General features: G+C 20.5%; 8 protein-coding genes across 8 annotated transcripts in view; 5 read left to right on the forward strand and 3 right to left on the reverse strand. All coding sequences in view use genetic code 6, as the record gives it.

Moving 5' to 3' along the window:
- Positions 1-1,440: 1,440 nt before the first annotated feature.
- Positions 1,441-1,761, forward strand: TTHERM_000379049 (hypothetical protein; the record flags this gene model as incomplete). The annotated part of the gene is made up of 1 exon (XM_012797516.1): positions 1,441-1,761. The coding sequence occupies one exon, from the start codon at positions 1,441-1,443 to the stop codon at positions 1,759-1,761; it is 321 nt and encodes a 106-aa protein (XP_012652970.1).
- A 1,736-nt stretch (positions 1,762-3,497) lies between these two features.
- Positions 3,498-4,867, forward strand: TTHERM_00379050 (proteasome subunit beta type protein; the record flags this gene model as incomplete). The annotated part of the gene is made up of 4 exons (XM_001015486.3): positions 3,498-4,185; positions 4,533-4,592; positions 4,658-4,759; positions 4,824-4,867. The coding sequence occupies 4 exons, from the start codon at positions 3,498-3,500 to the stop codon at positions 4,865-4,867; spliced, it is 894 nt and encodes a 297-aa protein (XP_001015486.2).
- Positions 4,868-5,972: 1,105 nt separating this feature from the next.
- Positions 5,973-6,559, reverse strand: TTHERM_00379060 (transmembrane protein, putative; the record flags this gene model as incomplete). Its single annotated transcript, XM_001015487.2, has 2 exons — positions 5,973-6,061; positions 6,286-6,559. The coding sequence occupies 2 exons, from the start codon at positions 6,557-6,559 to the stop codon at positions 5,973-5,975; spliced, it is 363 nt and encodes a 120-aa protein (XP_001015487.2).
- A 1,483-nt stretch (positions 6,560-8,042) lies between these two features.
- TTHERM_000379069 (transmembrane protein, putative) lies at positions 8,043-8,567 on the forward strand (the record flags this gene model as incomplete). Its single annotated transcript, XM_012797517.1, has 1 exon — positions 8,043-8,567. The coding sequence occupies one exon, from the start codon at positions 8,043-8,045 to the stop codon at positions 8,565-8,567; it is 525 nt and encodes a 174-aa protein (XP_012652971.1).
- A 93-nt stretch (positions 8,568-8,660) lies between these two features.
- Positions 8,661-8,924, forward strand: TTHERM_00379070 (hypothetical protein; the record flags this gene model as incomplete). Its single annotated transcript, XM_001015488.2, has 1 exon — positions 8,661-8,924. One exon carries the CDS (start codon positions 8,661-8,663, stop codon positions 8,922-8,924), a length of 264 nt encoding a protein of 87 aa, XP_001015488.2.
- A 4,302-nt stretch (positions 8,925-13,226) lies between these two features.
- On the forward strand, positions 13,227-14,549 carry TTHERM_00379080 (peptidase M20D, amidohydrolase; the record flags this gene model as incomplete). Its single annotated transcript, XM_001015489.3, has 1 exon — positions 13,227-14,549. The coding sequence occupies one exon, from the start codon at positions 13,227-13,229 to the stop codon at positions 14,547-14,549; it is 1,323 nt and encodes a 440-aa protein (XP_001015489.1).
- Positions 14,550-15,573: 1,024 nt separating this feature from the next.
- Positions 15,574-15,912, reverse strand: TTHERM_000379090 (hypothetical protein; the record flags this gene model as incomplete). The annotated part of the gene is made up of 1 exon (XM_012797518.1): positions 15,574-15,912. The coding sequence occupies one exon, from the start codon at positions 15,910-15,912 to the stop codon at positions 15,574-15,576; it is 339 nt and encodes a 112-aa protein (XP_012652972.1).
- Positions 15,913-17,687: 1,775 nt separating this feature from the next.
- Positions 17,688-17,786, reverse strand: part of TTHERM_000379101 (hypothetical protein) — a gene marked incomplete at both ends in the record, with an annotated part of 243 nt that continues 144 nt past the window's right edge. Inside the window, one exon of the mRNA XM_012797519.1 lies at positions 17,688-17,786. This exon is cut by the window's right edge and continues 144 nt beyond it. Coding sequence (XP_012652973.1) covers positions 17,688-17,786 — 99 coding nt within the window.

Consider the following 17,786-nt stretch of genomic DNA (forward strand, 5'->3'; position numbering starts at 1 on the left):
AATGATAAAATATTTACAAAAAAGTAAAAAGCATATTTTATATAGCAGGTTGATTCAGAAAAAAAGTCTGGTAGTTAATTTTTTAAAAAATATTTATTTGCTTTTATGAAATATAAATTTGATAAAAATATTTATTCCATGAATAAAGTAATGAAAAATTTGTTTTTAGTTAAAAAATTTTTTTTGTTTCTATCAATAAATCTACGAACATAAATTTTACAAACAAGCAACCTAAAATTTTTCTGAGTTGGTAATATTAAAAAATAGATTTAAATGGTTGATATTTATAATTGTTTTTATAGATATTTTTTCATCCAAGATAAAATTTTACTAATCTTTTATTTTTCATTGCTTTTCTCCTGATTTGTTAGAATAAGTAATCTGGAAAATTACTATTATTTGATATATATATTATTAAAATTATCAAATTTTAAACTTATTTTAAAGTTCTCCCTAAATAAACAGCTCCAAAATTATTATTGTCTAGATCAAGAACTAATTTTTTTAGGGATTTACTTTTATCTAACTCTTAAACTATTTTATATATTTTCTTACCTTTAAAGTAGTTACATTATAATGATAGGTTTAATGAATTAATTGAGTTCACTTTTGCTATTTCTTTAAGCATGATAATTAAATCTTTAAATGTTATTGAAGTTTTATCTAAATTAATTTTAATTTCATTTAAACTTTTTAATGCATATGTAATTAATGTAGTTATTGCTTCAGCTTCGCTTTATTTTATTTTGACATATGAAAAATTAAAATGAAACATTAAAAATAACTTAGAATTGATGTAATTTATTGCTAGAATTTATGAATTTTTATTTTAATCCTTCTTTTTTTTGTCTTCTCTAAAAAATATTCCAAGGTTATTTGTTATCAATTCTTTGATATTCTCTTAATCAACAATATTTTTATTTAAACTTGTATCATACTAAATTAAATTAAAAGCAATATCTAATAATTGCTTATATGATTTAATAATAAAGTTGTGATAGAAATTTTAAACTTTCATTCTTTTTATCCATTGTATAAATTCTGAGAATGTTTCGCATTCAAAAAAGCATTTATCGAATTTAAGATCAAAATAATTGGCTTTTAAAGATCCTTTTATTTCATCATATATTATCTGCTTATCAGTTTTAAAAAGAGTGTTTTGTAAATAAATTTTCAATATTTTGAAGCATTCCTCCTTTTAACATAAACCTGAAAATATATTAGATAATTTTATTTCAGATTATCTATAATGTCTTAAAGAGTTATCATATCCTAATTCAATTTCTAATTATTTGAGATTTTTATGTCTACCAATTTCTTGAAAAAAACCTTAAATGGAATCAATATAATTATTTTTAAAATCAACCTTCAAGACTTCCAAATTTTTACAATTTTATAAATTAGATCCTAAGGTTGTCATTCCTTTAGAAATCATATTTTATGATAAATCAAGTAATAAAATTTATAGATTTTAGCACTATGATATACCTCTACTAATTCCAATAATTCCTTTATCACTAATACCCATTAGTCCATGTCTATAGCTAATACTAAAAGAAAAATTAATTTAGAATAATTATTTGTTTTAAGTAAAAAGTTAGAATAATTAATCTTAGAATTTAGATGTAAGCTCAAATTTATATGCATCAACACTCAGCTTAAAATGCTTAAGATTTTTTAATTTTTGTAAATAAGGATAAAGTTCTTTCTCATAACTTTCAATATATTCTGATATATAGAGATCTAAAATTTCAGTATTGAAATTAGAACCATATTTAGATACAGATGACATTCTCCCCACTTAATTAATTTTTTATTCAACTTTATTTATTATATTTTATTATATATATTTTTTTAATCAATAATATTTAAATCGAATATTAATTAATCTTGTCTAAGATATAAGTAGCTACTTTTCACTGCTTAAAAAAGCAAATTAAAAATCTTTTTATAAATAAATTTATAAATTTTATTTTATAAAATAGAAATATTTAAATATCAAAAATACTGCTTTTTACGAACTACTTTTTGATCTTCGCTTGAACTAATTTTGCTACTTTCGTATAGCATAACCTTCATGTTATATAAGTATTTATTAGTTAATTGCTTCTAATAATAGGTGTAAACATATTAATAAATTGAAATAAGAGTTTAAGATCAAATAAAATAAAATGATCTAAAAGAATATATTATAATTTCAAATTAAATTTTTAGATTAAATCTTATCAAGTCCGAAATCTTAAAAAGAGAATCTTTAGTTATTATAAAATTCTATTTTTAAAATTATTTGCTTATTTATTCTATTAGCTTTATAATAATTACTTTCTTAAATCTAAAAAAAGAGTAAAAATAATTATTTAATACTGAAATAATTATTCAAAAAAATATATTCTAAAATATTCATTTTAATTAACTTACTTTTACTATTAATTGGATAATGTAATATTTTTTTTTTAATTTTAAATATATTTTTTAATTTATTTATTTAAGGATTTTAAATGAGTTTTTACATTAAATTCTTTAATTTTTAAGAATAATTTCTCAAATTTTTAATAATTGTTTTTTAGTATGAGATATTATTTTTACTTTATCAAAAAACTTATATTTTTCAAATATCATAGTAGCTAGCTATTTTCTTATTTTTTTTTTTGATTTATTTATTTTAAAGCTTAATTTTTTAAACAATATTGTTTTTTATTTAAAATATATTTAATATTAAATCTAAAAAATTTAATAAATTTTATTTGAGTTAATTTTAAAGAAGAAAATGAATGTTATGTTAACTTGCTTGCTTGTGTGTTTTAAATTAAATAAATATGGAAGTTAAGTAAACAAAAATTAAATAATTGTTCGTTACTTATTGAAAAAAACTTGTCATTCATTTATATTACTCAGAAATAGGTTATATCTGTTAATCTATAAATGATGCTTAATTCTAGGTAGTTTCATTTATTTCCCATTTATTTAAAAAAAAAATTTTTTAATTAAAAAAATATTTTAACATTCATTTTAAACTAAGGAATAAATTTTATTTGTATTAAATATAAGGAAGAAAATGGATTTTATTTATTTATATGCTTGCTTGTTTGTTTGTTAGAAATAATAGAAGGATATTGATGTTAATTAAATAAATATATATTTTGTTTAGTAAAACATTGTGAAAAAAAGTATCATTCATTTATATTCCTCAGAAATAGGTCATATCTGCTTTATTGTAAATAATAAATAAATAGTACTTAAGATATAGTAAATACATAGATAGATACAGATAGAAGAACAGAGAATAGAGGTTTTTGAAAGTTGTTTTCGATTTAAAATTTGGTAAATCTTTTAATAAAAATATTAAAAAATAAATATAATAAATCATTATCAAAATAAAATACATCAAATTTTTCTTTTTCAGAAAAGAATCAAGAGCAGGCAGAAAAACGATAGATTTCTTATTAAAGAAACAAAGCAATAAATATAAAATATAAAGGAAAGTTAATTTAAATTAAATGGAAAATATCTTATCAACTGAAAACTTAGGTTTCGCTGATTCATTCAACTACACTAGCAACAAATTGGGTAGATCATTAAATACAAAGTTAGATGATATCGTTAAATCAAATGGTTAATTCGGATTTGAATAGGTTCCTTTGAGTGATCCTACTTAACTTGTTCATAATATTAAGGATGCCAAGGGTCCTGAGCGTTCTTTGATGGAATTCAAGAAGGGTACAACTACCCTCGCCTTTAAATTTTAGGGTGGTGTTATCGTTGCAGTCGATTCCAGAGCTTCATAAGGTAGTTTTGATGCTTCTGAAACAGTTCGTAAAATCATTGAAATTAACGATCAATTACTCGGAACAATGGCTGGTGGTGCAGCTGATTGCTAATTCTGGGAGCAATATTTGGCAATTGAATGCAGAAAATATCAATTATAAAATCGTGAAAAGGTTTCTGTTGCAGCTGCCTCAAGAATCCTGATTAATATTTTATATTCCTACAGAAATCATGGACTCTCTATGGGTTGTATGCTTACTGGATGGGATCACGAAGGTGCTTAGCTCTACTATCTTGATAACGATGGTCAAAGAATTAAGGGAAACATTTTCTCTTGTGGTTCTGGTTCTACTTATGCCTATGGTGTTCTAGATAACGAATATCATTACAATTTAAGTGTAAAGGAAGCAGCTGAATTAGGTATTAATTTCGATTATTATTATTATCAAAACAAAAATCATTAGCACTTAAATTCATTAGCAAGTTAAATAAATAAACAGCTAAGCACCTTAATATATCAGTATAGTTGTGTGATCCATAAAATGATAAATCCTTTATGATCTCAAAAATTTCAAATCAATTAATGATCAAATTGCTTATTAATTTATGCATTTAAAAAAATTTGATTTAGTTTTAGTATTTTTATTGATAAGCAATAAGATTGATTGATTGATTTCAATAAACTAAACTGACTGAAAAACTTGCAAATAAATGATTTAAATGAATTTAAATAAAAATAATTTAAACTTATTTTTTTAATAAAACAGGTAGAAAGGCAATTTATCATGCCACTCATAGAGATGCTGGTTCTGGTGGTGTTGTTAGAAGTATCGATATCTTTTACCATTCAACTTAGCATTTATTCATTAATTTTTTCCCTAACAAATAATAGTTTATCACGTCCATGCTCCTAATGCTTAAGGTAAGGGCTGGACCATTATTGAAGATGGTGAAGATGTTAATAAACTCCACTACTTCTACGAAGGTGCTAAAGGTAAATTGATAATTTAAATATAATTTTAACCTTTGTTAATATAATTTTAATTAAAAATGTTTAGGAGCTGTTGGTGATGGTGATTTCGTCAATGCTGAACTCTTGTGATAAAAATAATAAAATATTTATATTAACTAAAATAAATAAATTTTTTAATGTAATTATGGGAATCTATTTACAAATATATATTCATATTATTCCACTCAGCTTGGATGTTTGCAATTTTACTTTTACATTTATTCAAAGCACTTAAAATTATTTACTAATTTTCATCAAATTAATAAGCTTATCTAAATCAATTTTTAAATAATAAATTTATAAACAAGATAAATATTTGATTCATTACTTCAAAATAATAATTGCTATTTTAATTTTTTAATTGTTTGCATTTAAAATTACTAAGGATTTTGCTACTTTGGGTTGATAACTTTTTGATTTCTCTAGCCTTTGCATGAATTTTAAATTAAATTGTAAATTCATAAAATAATTTAAAGTTTGTGTTGATAGATTAGCGAATAACATTTAAATTTAATTTTCATCATAGTTAAATGATCTTTTGATCAACAAATTTATATTTTTTTTTTATTATAAGTAAAATTTAAATGCTTAAATAAAGAATTCAAATATAATTTAAAATAAATTAGTAAAAAAATAAAATAAAATCTAATTTAATTTTATGATTTTTTATTTTAATTTATTGCTAAAAATAATAAATTTGAAGTCAAAAAAATAGGGTTTGAATGTTTAAAATATGATTAATTTATCAATAGAATCAATTTGTTGATAGTTATCAAAAATTAAAAAACATTTATTTGAGCAGTGAATAAACACAAGATCTGATATTTCATATTGATATCTGAAAAATAATGTTCGAAAAGCTAAACGACATTTATTGATTTGTTGTTAAGTATTTGTAAGTTGAATAATTCATACATACAGCAGATAGATAAAGAGTTTAACAATTAATATTTATTTAAAACAACATATAGAGGGCTATTTATTTAGAAAAAGCTAAAAGATAGTTAAAAATACATTATTTTTTTGTGCTTTTGAAATGCAAATATACAGGATACTACTAAAAATCAAATGAATAATGAATGAATATGTATGTCAGTTAATTAGTTAGGCTTTAACTCGCTTAGCTTAATCATTCAAAGTTTTAATAGTTGTATACTCAATTGTATATATAAAAAAACTGCTATCTTTAATTACTTCAATAACCTTATCCTTTTTCAACTCTTTCTTTCCAATTGCTGTATTCGGGTTCATATAAAAATGAATTGGATCCAGTAAACAAGAGATCTATTTTAGTAAAAATGAATTAATTTAATAGAAAATGTAAGCAATTTAAATTATTATTTTTAATAATATTGATTTTTTGCTTAATTTTGAGATTTATCTTCTGTTAAAATGATTTTTTTTGATTATATCATATTTCAGATTGATATTTATTTGAATATTAGATGATTGTTATGCTTCAATTTCTGATTTTAAAACTAAAATTGCCTAATTGATTAATTAATTACCTATTATAAGGACAGAACTAAATATAACAGCTCCTGTAATCCAACCATTAGCGATCTATCTATCTTAGGTGTTGGCAAAGAAGATCCAAATGAAAATAATTAAAGTAATCCAAACTTTTTATCTAAAATTAAACATTCCTGATTCTTTTTTATTTATTTATTAACTTAACCTAATAAGATTTGTTTATTATTAATTTTTTTATTAATTTTCTTCCCAAACTCTCGATTGAATGATTATATATATATTCTTTTATTTGTGAACTCTCTTTTTCATAAAAATTTTATTTTACTATCAATTTCATTCAATCAATCAATTTTTAGTTAACCTTCTTAATGGATTTCTGCATTCAATTTAAAAGCTATTAATTAAATGGCTCTTTCATTCTACTATCCTTCTTCTTCTCTCATTAAATGATTGCTGCTTTCCTTAATTGAATGAATATATAATCAATCTATCATATAAACAGGTAATTGTGAATTTAATTAATATATTTCTAATATATATTTTATATTTTTCTTTTAATCTAGAAATACAAAATAATTAATTACTCACAATGAATGACATCATTGATATTTCCTAGCATAATATTTTTTCTATTTCAATCTTATTTTTCTTTATTTTCATAAGATATAATAGAAAATTATTTGATTATCATTGTTAATACCAATGATAAACTAAAATACTAAAATTAATTACATTTTTTATCTCTTCTTTATTTTAATAAAAATGTATTTGAAATAAAATTAATTAAATGCTATAAATATTCATATTTTATATCAAATGTTCAACTTCAATTTATTAATCTTATCTACTTAAAATAGCTCTTAAATATCGCTTAACACAAAAAATTAATGAAATAGTACTTTATTTATGAATTTATGCTTAAATTTTAAAATTTAGATTATTCAATTTATTTTAGATTTCCAAATTTTAAATAAAATCTTTTGTTTTTATAGCTAGGCATAAATTAAAATTAAAATATTAAAGAATTTAAAGATTTATTTTTAAAACTATTATTTAATGGGAGATATTTGGAAAATTCAAAAATTAATTTCTGACAGTATTCAAAAATTAAAAATATTTTTATTTTTTTTTTATATGAATAAGGTAAAAAAGTTATTTAGGAGAAAATTTAATTATGATTGAAAATATATTCATTTTATTTTGCTTACAATTAATTATTTGATAGAAAATAGATAAAATAATAATCATGAAATAAGTAAATAATCAATTATAAAGAATAGAAAAGTAGATTTAAATAATAAAACCTATTTTTAAGCTAATTAAATGGGAATGATAAAAATTAAGTTATATGGTATTTAATTTTCACTTCTTATCACAAATTCAAAAATTAGTCTTATAAAAATGTTTATAAATATTACTCATTGATAATACTCTATTTCATTTATAAAAAATATAAGTATAAGCTACTCAGTTGAACATTAGTTGTAAATTGTAGAATAATTACTTTCAAATTGAAGTTATGAAATAATTATTTTATTTTTTAGTAGTTTTAGACCTTTAAAAAAATATAAATTAAATCAACAAATAAATAAATAAATTTTTAATTTGTTTTAACTTTAATCATCATCAAATTCTACTTAATTTTAGATATTATTAATTAAATATTAATTAAGGTAAAATTCTACATTTAGTTTTTAAAAAATGATTAAAATTTTGTTAGCTATTTTATTACAAACATCGACCTTAATTGCTTAAACAAGTAGTAGTGATTGCGGTTATTATGCAGACTAAAATGATCCTCAGGGTTTAGGCCCTCTTTGCAAGTATACTATAAATGGCTGTAGATAATGTAATAGTAACATTTGCTATTAATGTTTAGATGGATTTTATCTTAACTCATTAAATTAATGCCAATCGTGTAGTGATATTTTAGGCTAATTTGTAGCTACTTGCTCTTTAATTGATGGCTCTAATAATATTCAAATAGACTCTTGCATTTAGGGTTATTACTTAAACTCAGATAATAGTTAATGTATCCCTTGTAGTCCTTATTGCACATCATGTATAGATGATTAAACTTGTGTTAAATGTGATAATGGTAGTTATTTGTTTAATCAATAGTGCTACCCTTGTTAAGTCAATAATTCCAAATGTTGCTTTTAAGATCCATTTAAAGGCTGTAATATTTGCAAATAGTCATATTATAAAGATGATAAAAATCACTGTATTAAATGTATTTAAAATTGTTTAAGCTGTTCAAACGCAAATTCTTGTGATTAGTGTAAAAGCGGATATTTTTATGATTACTACTAACTGAAATGCGTTTAAAATCCTTAGAACTGTTAATAAGCATGCATTACTAGTTAATAAATTTAAAATCAACTAAAATGTGTTAATTGTATCAGTGATTATGCTAATAACAATATGTTTTATCCTGATTTGTAAGGCTAATGTAAACCCTGCTCATTAACAAACTGTAATATCTGCAGCAGCTCTACGCAATGCTAATAATGTTTTTAAGGATACACTTTAATGTAATTTAGTTTACAAAACTCTTAGTATTTGTAATGTTATACTTGCTAAACTAACTGCAGTAGATGCTAGATGGTAGGGAGTCTAAAAATTTGTTACTAATGCATGGATGGATCATAGCCAGTTAACGGGTCATGCTTGAAATAATTATAATTCACTTGGAATGTAATTTAAACTTTAAAAGGCTTACATTTATATGTTTTAAATGCTATAATATAAATAATTTTCATATTAATATTTGTTTGAGTATGTATTAAAACTTTAATAAAATCCAAATATATTTGCTAAATCTAAAAAATTTAATTAAATATTTAATAATTAATTTTCATATTTCTATTTGTTTGAGTATATAAAAACTTATATAAATTCCATATAAATTTGCTAAATTTATAACCTTAAATATTTAATAATTTTCAATTTTCTATTTGTTTGAGAAAATAACTTAAATAAATTCCATATAAATTCATTAATCTTACCATTTTTCTTGATTAAAATCTAATTATTTATTCAAAGGTCGAATATTATAGTCTTTACTATACAAAAATAATTAAAAAAATAAATTTAATAATTCTCTCCATTTTTGTGATATGAATTTTAAATTATTGATTTCAAAGATGAATGAATGGATTAATTTAAATTCTTTTTCAAAAGTAAATTTAGAGTTATTTTTTTGTTTTGTTTAACAAATGAATAAATTTAAAAAATTAATTTTATTTTTAGATAGAATAAAAAGGATTTTAAATTCTTCTTTGTAATTTAAGAAATTGTTTAATTAATTTTTTATTATTATTTATATTTAAATAGAATTACATTTATTATTTTTAAGATTAAATCTTTTTTATTAAACTCTAATCTAAAATTTTAAAAATCTTTCTTCCCTAAATGTATTTTCCAAGAATTAATCTGTAAAATAATTTTTTGTTATTTTTAAATTTTATATTTCAAAGAGAGAACTAAATTTTTAGAGAATTTTATTTACAAGAAGACTAAAAATTCAAAGATGGAAATATAATTAATTTATTATAAATTTAATATCAATGATTTAAACTAATCTTAAAAGAGTAATTAATATATTAATCTAAATAACAAATTAAATTGAATTTCACTTGTTAAATAATTCGAAAATATAAAATTTTTATATCTAAATTATTTTAATTTAAATATGAATTTTAATTTAATCTCTATAAGTTTTATATACTATTAAATAAATACTTAAATTTCAAGCATACATTTAAAAAATTTGTATTTAAAATACTCATTTTATCACTAAAAAACAATAAAGAGAAAATTATTTTATTGATTGGCAAATTATTTAAATAATCTAAAATTATTGCAAAATAAGATTTTTATTTAGAGCAAATTAAAATTTCAATGCATTTTATCTATGATAGATTAAATAAATTGAATTCATTTTAAAATATTGTTATTATGTCTAGATTTATATTTTCAAGATTACAATTACTTTAATTTTTAACTTTGTAAGTATAGTATCAAGTATTTATTAAGTATTGAGGATTTTGTGAGATTAAGCATATTTTTAATCCAACCAACCATATAAAGCAGCTTTAATTTTTAAATTACATTGAATGGCTTTACAAAGATTGAAAATAAATTAAAAATAATTAATTAGTATAAATCAATAATTTTTTTAAGTTACATTGCTTTGTTATTTAAATCTATTAAATAGTAATTTTAATTTTGTGTTACAATCAAATGGCAAGCTATTTCTATTTTAAATGAAAAGTTTATATAAACTACTTTTTATTAAAGCGCAAATAAATATATTTAAGATAAAATTTCTTTTTTCATAAATAAATAAAAATGTAAGTTTATAAATTAAGGATATTAATAAAATATTTAGGAGTTAAAAAATGAAATAAATTACAAGTGAATAACTAAATTAAATTCGTTTTAAATGTAAATTAGCATGCTAACATATTTATTAAATCGATCTTATCAACTAGTTTTAATTTTTGAGTTACTTTCAATAATTTAATAAACATAGGAATTAATAAGAAATAGAAAGAAATTTTGCATAAAAAATACTTTAATAAATTTAGGTTACAGAGATTTGTTATTTAAACTAACTAAATAATAATAATTTTATCTGTATTATAATTAAATGACAATTATTATTTTAAAATGTAAAGTTTATGTAAAATATTTTAGATAAATATATTAATTAATTTAGGCTAAAACTATTTTTTTAAATATTAGCAAAACAAGAATTAAAGTTTTTTAAAAATATGACATTAAAATAATAAAAAAAAATCCAATTATATGAGATAAATATAATATATAAAAGAGAGCTAGAACGTTTAAGAAGTTTATTTATTTTTTTAAAATATTCTCCTTTCATGAACATATATTTGCATATGATTCATCAAAATTTTTATCACAAAAATTTATCTAGGCTTCTTTTATGTCTAAAAATAATGCGAAGTAATTTCTAAAGATTACTTAGTTATAAATAAAGAAAAACAACTCTCAATAAATAACAAGCTAAACATGAATACAATTTAAATTTACATTTATTACTAAGAAAGGAAACACAAAAAAGAAAATATAAATGTAATTTTTGATATACTTGTTTGTAGTTAGAGTAAACTTCGTCCAATAGTCAAATTATTAATCATAATAGCTTTTTAAGCAATTTAAAGCCTATGATAATTTTAAAATTTTAAAAGAATGTGGTTGAATAAAAAGTTTATGTAAATCTCATACTTTTTCTAGTATTTATTTGATTTATATTTACACAATTTTTATTAATGTGCTGATTACATACATGCTTTATAATTATTAGCATGGTAAAGTATTATTTGAATTAAATGGAAAAAAAAAAAAAAAAAAAATATATAAATATTTATTTTCTTTGATTACAGAGATATCTCTAAATATTTTTCTTTTCGAATTTTAATAATAAATCTTTATTTAAATTAGTAAATTCCATATTTATAAAGTCTTACAAAGCATTAATTACATTTTTATTAATTTATGTTTATACTAATTATCATTCTTAAAAACTCTAAAATTGAAATAATTCCATAAAATGATGATTATGATGATGATGATAATAAAATGAAAAATATGATAAATTAAGAAACTTATTGAATATGTGATAATTATTTATTTATTTAAGAAAAGAAATTCATTCTTTTAATATAAAAGAGAGCATCTCAAAAAGTAAAAGAATTACACCTAAATAATTTAAATTACAAAATAATATCTTTAGGTGTAGACAATTTTTTCTAATTAAAACTAAATGACATCCTTTTGCTTTATATAGTAAAATTAAATAGCAATCAAACAAAAGATTAATCGACTACATAAAAATTTAAGTTAAAGAATAATTTATATATTAATAAATTTTATTGAATGTCTTAAAATATTTTAAATTTCATAAAATTTCCAAACTTAAATGAACTTTTTAGTTGAGCTATTTATTTATTTAATGTATGATTTTAACAAAAAATACACTTTTATGCTGCATTAAATATTTGAAGAAATAAAAAAAAAAATGTGTAAGATAGATAGATTTTTAATAAAAATGTATTTTTATTTTGATGCAAATAAGCATAAATGATACTTTACCTTAAATTGATGTAAATACTGTTTTCATAACTGTAAATAAAAAAAATCTTTTTAAACTTTTTGAACATTACAGTTTTATACCACAAAAACTTCGTAATTAAAAATATAGGGTAAGGGTAATCAATATTAACATAATTAAAAGAATACATACTTTCAAAAATTAATAAAGGCTTTTTAAGTTATTATATTTAACTTAATTAATGAAATAAACTTTTTATCGATTAATTACATTAGTGGGGCTCGTATAAATGTATTATTAGTGGTGAATGGGTGTATTTTATGCAACCTTTTTTTGGTTAAAATACGAATTAATTAATCTTTAGATACTTTTTCCAAAAAAACCATAATAAACAAAAAAAAAAACACTCACCTAAATTAGCTAAAAAATTAGAAATTAAAAAATACATTTAGAGTAAGAGGTAAATTAGCTTGTTTTTAATAAATTTGTTTTGAGTTTCTTTTGTTATTTGTGTGTGGTAAAAAAAATTGCCATCAATTAATTAATTTTTGGATTTTGAAATAAATCAGAATAGAAAAGTAAATTATGTAAACAAGTAAATTAATTAAAAATTAATCTAACTAAAACATAATCAATCAGCCACTTCAATTATAATTTAACTGAATAAATTTATAAACTGCTTAACTTCATTTATTTTCACTTCAAATTTGCTTAATTCTAATAAAATTCTCAAATATCTTTAATTTTTGATGTGTTGTCTGTCATATCAATGATAAATGATAAATTTACTCTAAAGTATTCTTTGTTTAATCATCAGCTTTAAATACCTAATAGTCTAAGTCATCATTTCTAAAAATTAAATAATAATTTAAAAATTCAAAAAAAATAATAATTATGTCTAAAAAGGTAATTCTCTTACTTTTAGCTTTATTAGCTGTTGTCTTAAGCAACAACTTAAGACATCTCACTGATTCCGAAACTCTCTTTGATGACAGCAACGATGAAGAAGATGAAGACTTTGACTCATTGGAAGAAAGCACTCAATAACTTAAATACAATCTTACTGAATTAGTAGCTTTTAGACACGATATCCATTAGCATCCTGAACCTGGTTTCCATGAATTCAGAACTCAAAGAAAAATTATTAGATACTTGAGAAAGCTTGGTGTCCACAAAAATTAAATTAAAAAAATTGCTATTACTGGTCTTTAAATTGATATTCCTGGTAAAGCTAAGCCTTAAGGTGAAGACAGACTTATTGCTTTCCGTTCAGATATCGATGCCTTAGATATTTTTGAAGATAACCCAACTCTCCCTTACAGAAGTGTCAACAGTAATGCTCATGCTTGTGGTCATGATGGTCATATTACATGTGCTCTTGGTTTTATTTCCAAATTGATGGACGATATCCATAGAATCCCTTCCAATAAAGTAATTAGAATGCTTTTCTAACCTAGTGAAGAAGGTCCTATTGTTGGTGCTCCTAAGATGATTGCAGATGGTTGTCTGGATGGTGTTTAAGAAATTTATGGATGGCATAATGCTGCTCAAGCTCCTGTTGGCTACTTTGGAACAACTGATGGTATGTTAGAAGGTTAAACTTCTTACATTAACTTAACTTTCTTCGGTGGTGGTGGTCATGCTGCTGACCCAACTAAATAAGATGCTGTTTAATTGGGTGTTAACTTCATCAATTAATTATAAAACTTCACAGCTTAATTTGTACCTCATAAAATTTTGATTAAATTCCCTTACTTCAAGGCTGCTGAAAGATGGAATGTTGTTTCTCCCACTGTCAATCTTTAAGGTGCCTTCAGAACTCTTGAAGTTGGTTTTGATAAGGTAGTTGAACCTCTCTTCTTCGATTTCCTTAATAGATTCAGTAACTAAACTGGTTTCAACTACACTTGTGACTGGAAATTTGCTTATCATGCTACTATCAATGACCACAACAGAACTTAAGATGTTGTTAGAGTAGCCAATCAATACTTTGGTCCTAGTCATGTTCTTCCTGGAGATACAGTTTACAACTCAGAAGATTTCTCTTACTATCAATTGATTGTTCCAGGTAATTACTTCTACCTTGGTGCTTCTAAGTATCCCAACGATAGATACATCCATACTCCCACTTATAACTTCGATGATGATCTCATTCCAGTCGCTTCTGGCTTCTTATACACCTTAGCTCTTGACAGACTTAATGTCACATTAGCTTGATATATTAACATACATATTTATTTTAAATTTAAAATAATCTTATAATAAATATTTCTTTACATTCCATATTAGTAAATTTTTCTCAATAGCAATTTATTAAAAAATAAATAAATAATCATATTCAATTCTTAAATTAAAAAAATAATTTTATATCAAAATTAATAAAAATTTTGTTGATTAACAAATAATTTTTTTGGATCAGTGGTTTATTTATTCAAACCAAACAAATAGATAGCAAAGTAATTAATTTTGATGTATGAAAGATTTCAAATAAAACAAAAAATAAATAATTTGAAAGCACATGCACATAAAAATAATTTAGATATTTGGTATCTGAATATTTAAACTAATGGGTCTTTTTTTTATATTACACCTTAAAAATGGAACTATAAATAATAGAACTAATAAATTAGAGATAATCATCCATTCAAATGTAAAAATATGAGGTAATAGTAAAATTATATTAGGCTTTAATTGTTTTAAAGAACTATTCATCGCTTATTAAACAAATGAATCTATTTATGATTATGACAATTTTAATTATTCTGAAAAAAATAGCATAAGAAGTAACTATCTTAATTACTTCATATTTATTCAACTTTTTTGTGGGGTTTCTGTAAAGTATTACATCTAAAAACTCTAACTTGAGTGATTAGAACTTTTTGATAAATTTTATGATCAAAAACATAAAGATATATAGATAGATAGATAGATAGATAGATAGATAGATAGATTGAACTAATATAAAGTAATTCTGATTAAATATAATAAATCTATCTCAATTAACTTCAGAATATTCTTCTAACTTGAATTCAATTTTTAAGAAAACATAGATAATTAATTAATTAATACTCACATAACCTTGCGAAATTAATTCCCCACAATAAGTTTTTTAATTAAATTTATTATATATCTAAAATATTGCTTTCAACCTACTATTTATTGGTAAATATTACAAGTTTATTTTTAAAAACATCTAAGGTATATATATATATATGAATTAAAATATTTAATCTTTATGAAATCACTCTCTATAGCATATATATAATATTTTATAAACTTTTTATGTATTTTTAGAGATAGTTTTGTTTGATTTAAAATTTAAAATATTTGTTTACCATAGTAAAAATTATACTTTATCTATTTAGAGTATTTTGTTATAGTAAAAATTAATTTTTATACTATGCTACAAAGTTTGTATTAAACTCAAAGTTTTTTTATAAATTTATGGTTTTCTACTATTTTATTACTTACTTTTATGAATGTAGACTAAGATTTTTATATTTTCATTTTTGATACTTCCATTTTTATTTACTTACTTACCTGTTGTTTTTATTAAAAAGCAAATTATAATTGTTTTCATAATAGCAATATTCTTTGAATCATAATTTATTCAATAAAAAACCAAAGAAAAGTTTTTTTATTAGACTTTCTTTTAATTTCAAATTTATTTTTCTGTAAACTCAATAAATTTCTTGCTTAATTTTTTAATAGTGTAAACAAAGAAAAATTTTGAGTATCTTAAGCAAAATATTTAATTTACCATACCTTATTAATATATCCCATCCATATGGGTAGGGTCAGGTCAATCAATCAATATATTGTTAATCAAATTATTAATAACTAAACTAAAATAATATTCTTCTAATAACTGAATATTTTAGAGTAAAAGTGAAATATTTCTTTTTAAAACTAATATTTAGATTTTATTTTTTTTTAAATTATTTTATTATTGATAGATTTTATCCATTACAATATCACAAAATATATAAATAATTTATCAATTAATGCTTGTATATTTCTAGTTTTTTCAAAAATAAGATTATACTCCAAAGAAATTCATATTGCATCATTTCTTTTTATGATAATCTTTGAAATGTGTGGTAGCAAATGAAATTTTAAATTAGCATAATAATAATTAGTATCTGAAAAATTTCCTCATAGAGATTGAATTTTTATGCTCAATTATAATCTTTTTTAAAATAATTATTTGACTATTTATAAAAAGAGTTAATATTATTTCAAATTTAACTTTTATAAAAAAACTTTTATTCAAATATTTTATCTAATTCATTTGAAATATTTTGCGATTTAATTAAAATAAATCTAAATAGATGAATCAAATAAGTAAAACTGATCATTAATCAACTATTTAATTAATTAAATATTTGAATTATTACTTGATAAATAATTAGTAAACAGTTCTAACATAGAAATTTTAAATACAATAGATAGATACTAGAGATCTTAAATCAAAAAATGCATTTTATTTTAAGAAAGATAAATTATATTTGTATTTATCAATTTTTAACAAGCAGGGTTTAAAGTAAAAAAGATTTTTTTTTAGCTAAACAGATTGGTTTAGAAAAAATCTTGATATTTTGAAAAAATTTTAGAAGCAGATAAATCAAAACCCCCTTTTTTAATCTCTGGTTAAGAAACTTTTATTTTTATATCATTTATTTAAAAAACAAACAAACAAACAAACAAATAAATATTTTGAATTTTAGACATTATTATTGATATGAAGAGAAAAAAATATTAATCAAATCTTCTAAGTAAAAATTAATAAATTATGTTAAAAAAATTCTAAAGATGGATCAATAGAAATGATTAGATGATAGACTTGAGTCAAAAATAATAATTTTATCAATTCTAAAGAAATACATTTTTTATTTTTATTTGATTTAAAAAATAATAACATACTTTGTGATTTAGAAAGCATTTTGAATAAGAAGAAATTAAAATATAGTTTTATTAAGCAAGTATAACAATTAATTAAATTTAATAAATATAAAATTTACTTAATAATTATTGATATTTCAAATTAAAAATAATTTACTATTTAAAATAACAATAATTAAGTATAAAAAAATTATTTAAAATTTAATATCTTACAAAATATTTTTTTTTATTTAATATTTAAAATCTTAGACATATCAATCATAATATATAGGTTTAATGATTAATTAACATATTGCTGGTTGTTTTGTTTTATAATAAGGGATTATAGAATTTAGCAAATTTCTTCATAATTTTTGTCCTACTTTAGTTATAATAATTTAATTAATTTTATTTAATAAAAAATGCTAATTTAAATTTAATTATTTTATTTAATTTTTTTGATTATTATTTGAGTCATAAATAAGAGAAAAGCAAACATTTAAATGATTTTTGATCTAATGTGTTATAATAAAATTTTAATATTTAGCTTTGAATGTTTAAATCTTTTTATTT

This window comes from Tetrahymena thermophila, assembly GCF_000189635.1.
Source record: "Tetrahymena thermophila SB210 genomic scaffold scf_8254652, whole genome shotgun sequence".
In the NCBI taxonomy this organism is placed as follows: domain Eukaryota; phylum Ciliophora; class Oligohymenophorea; order Hymenostomatida; family Tetrahymenidae; genus Tetrahymena; species Tetrahymena thermophila.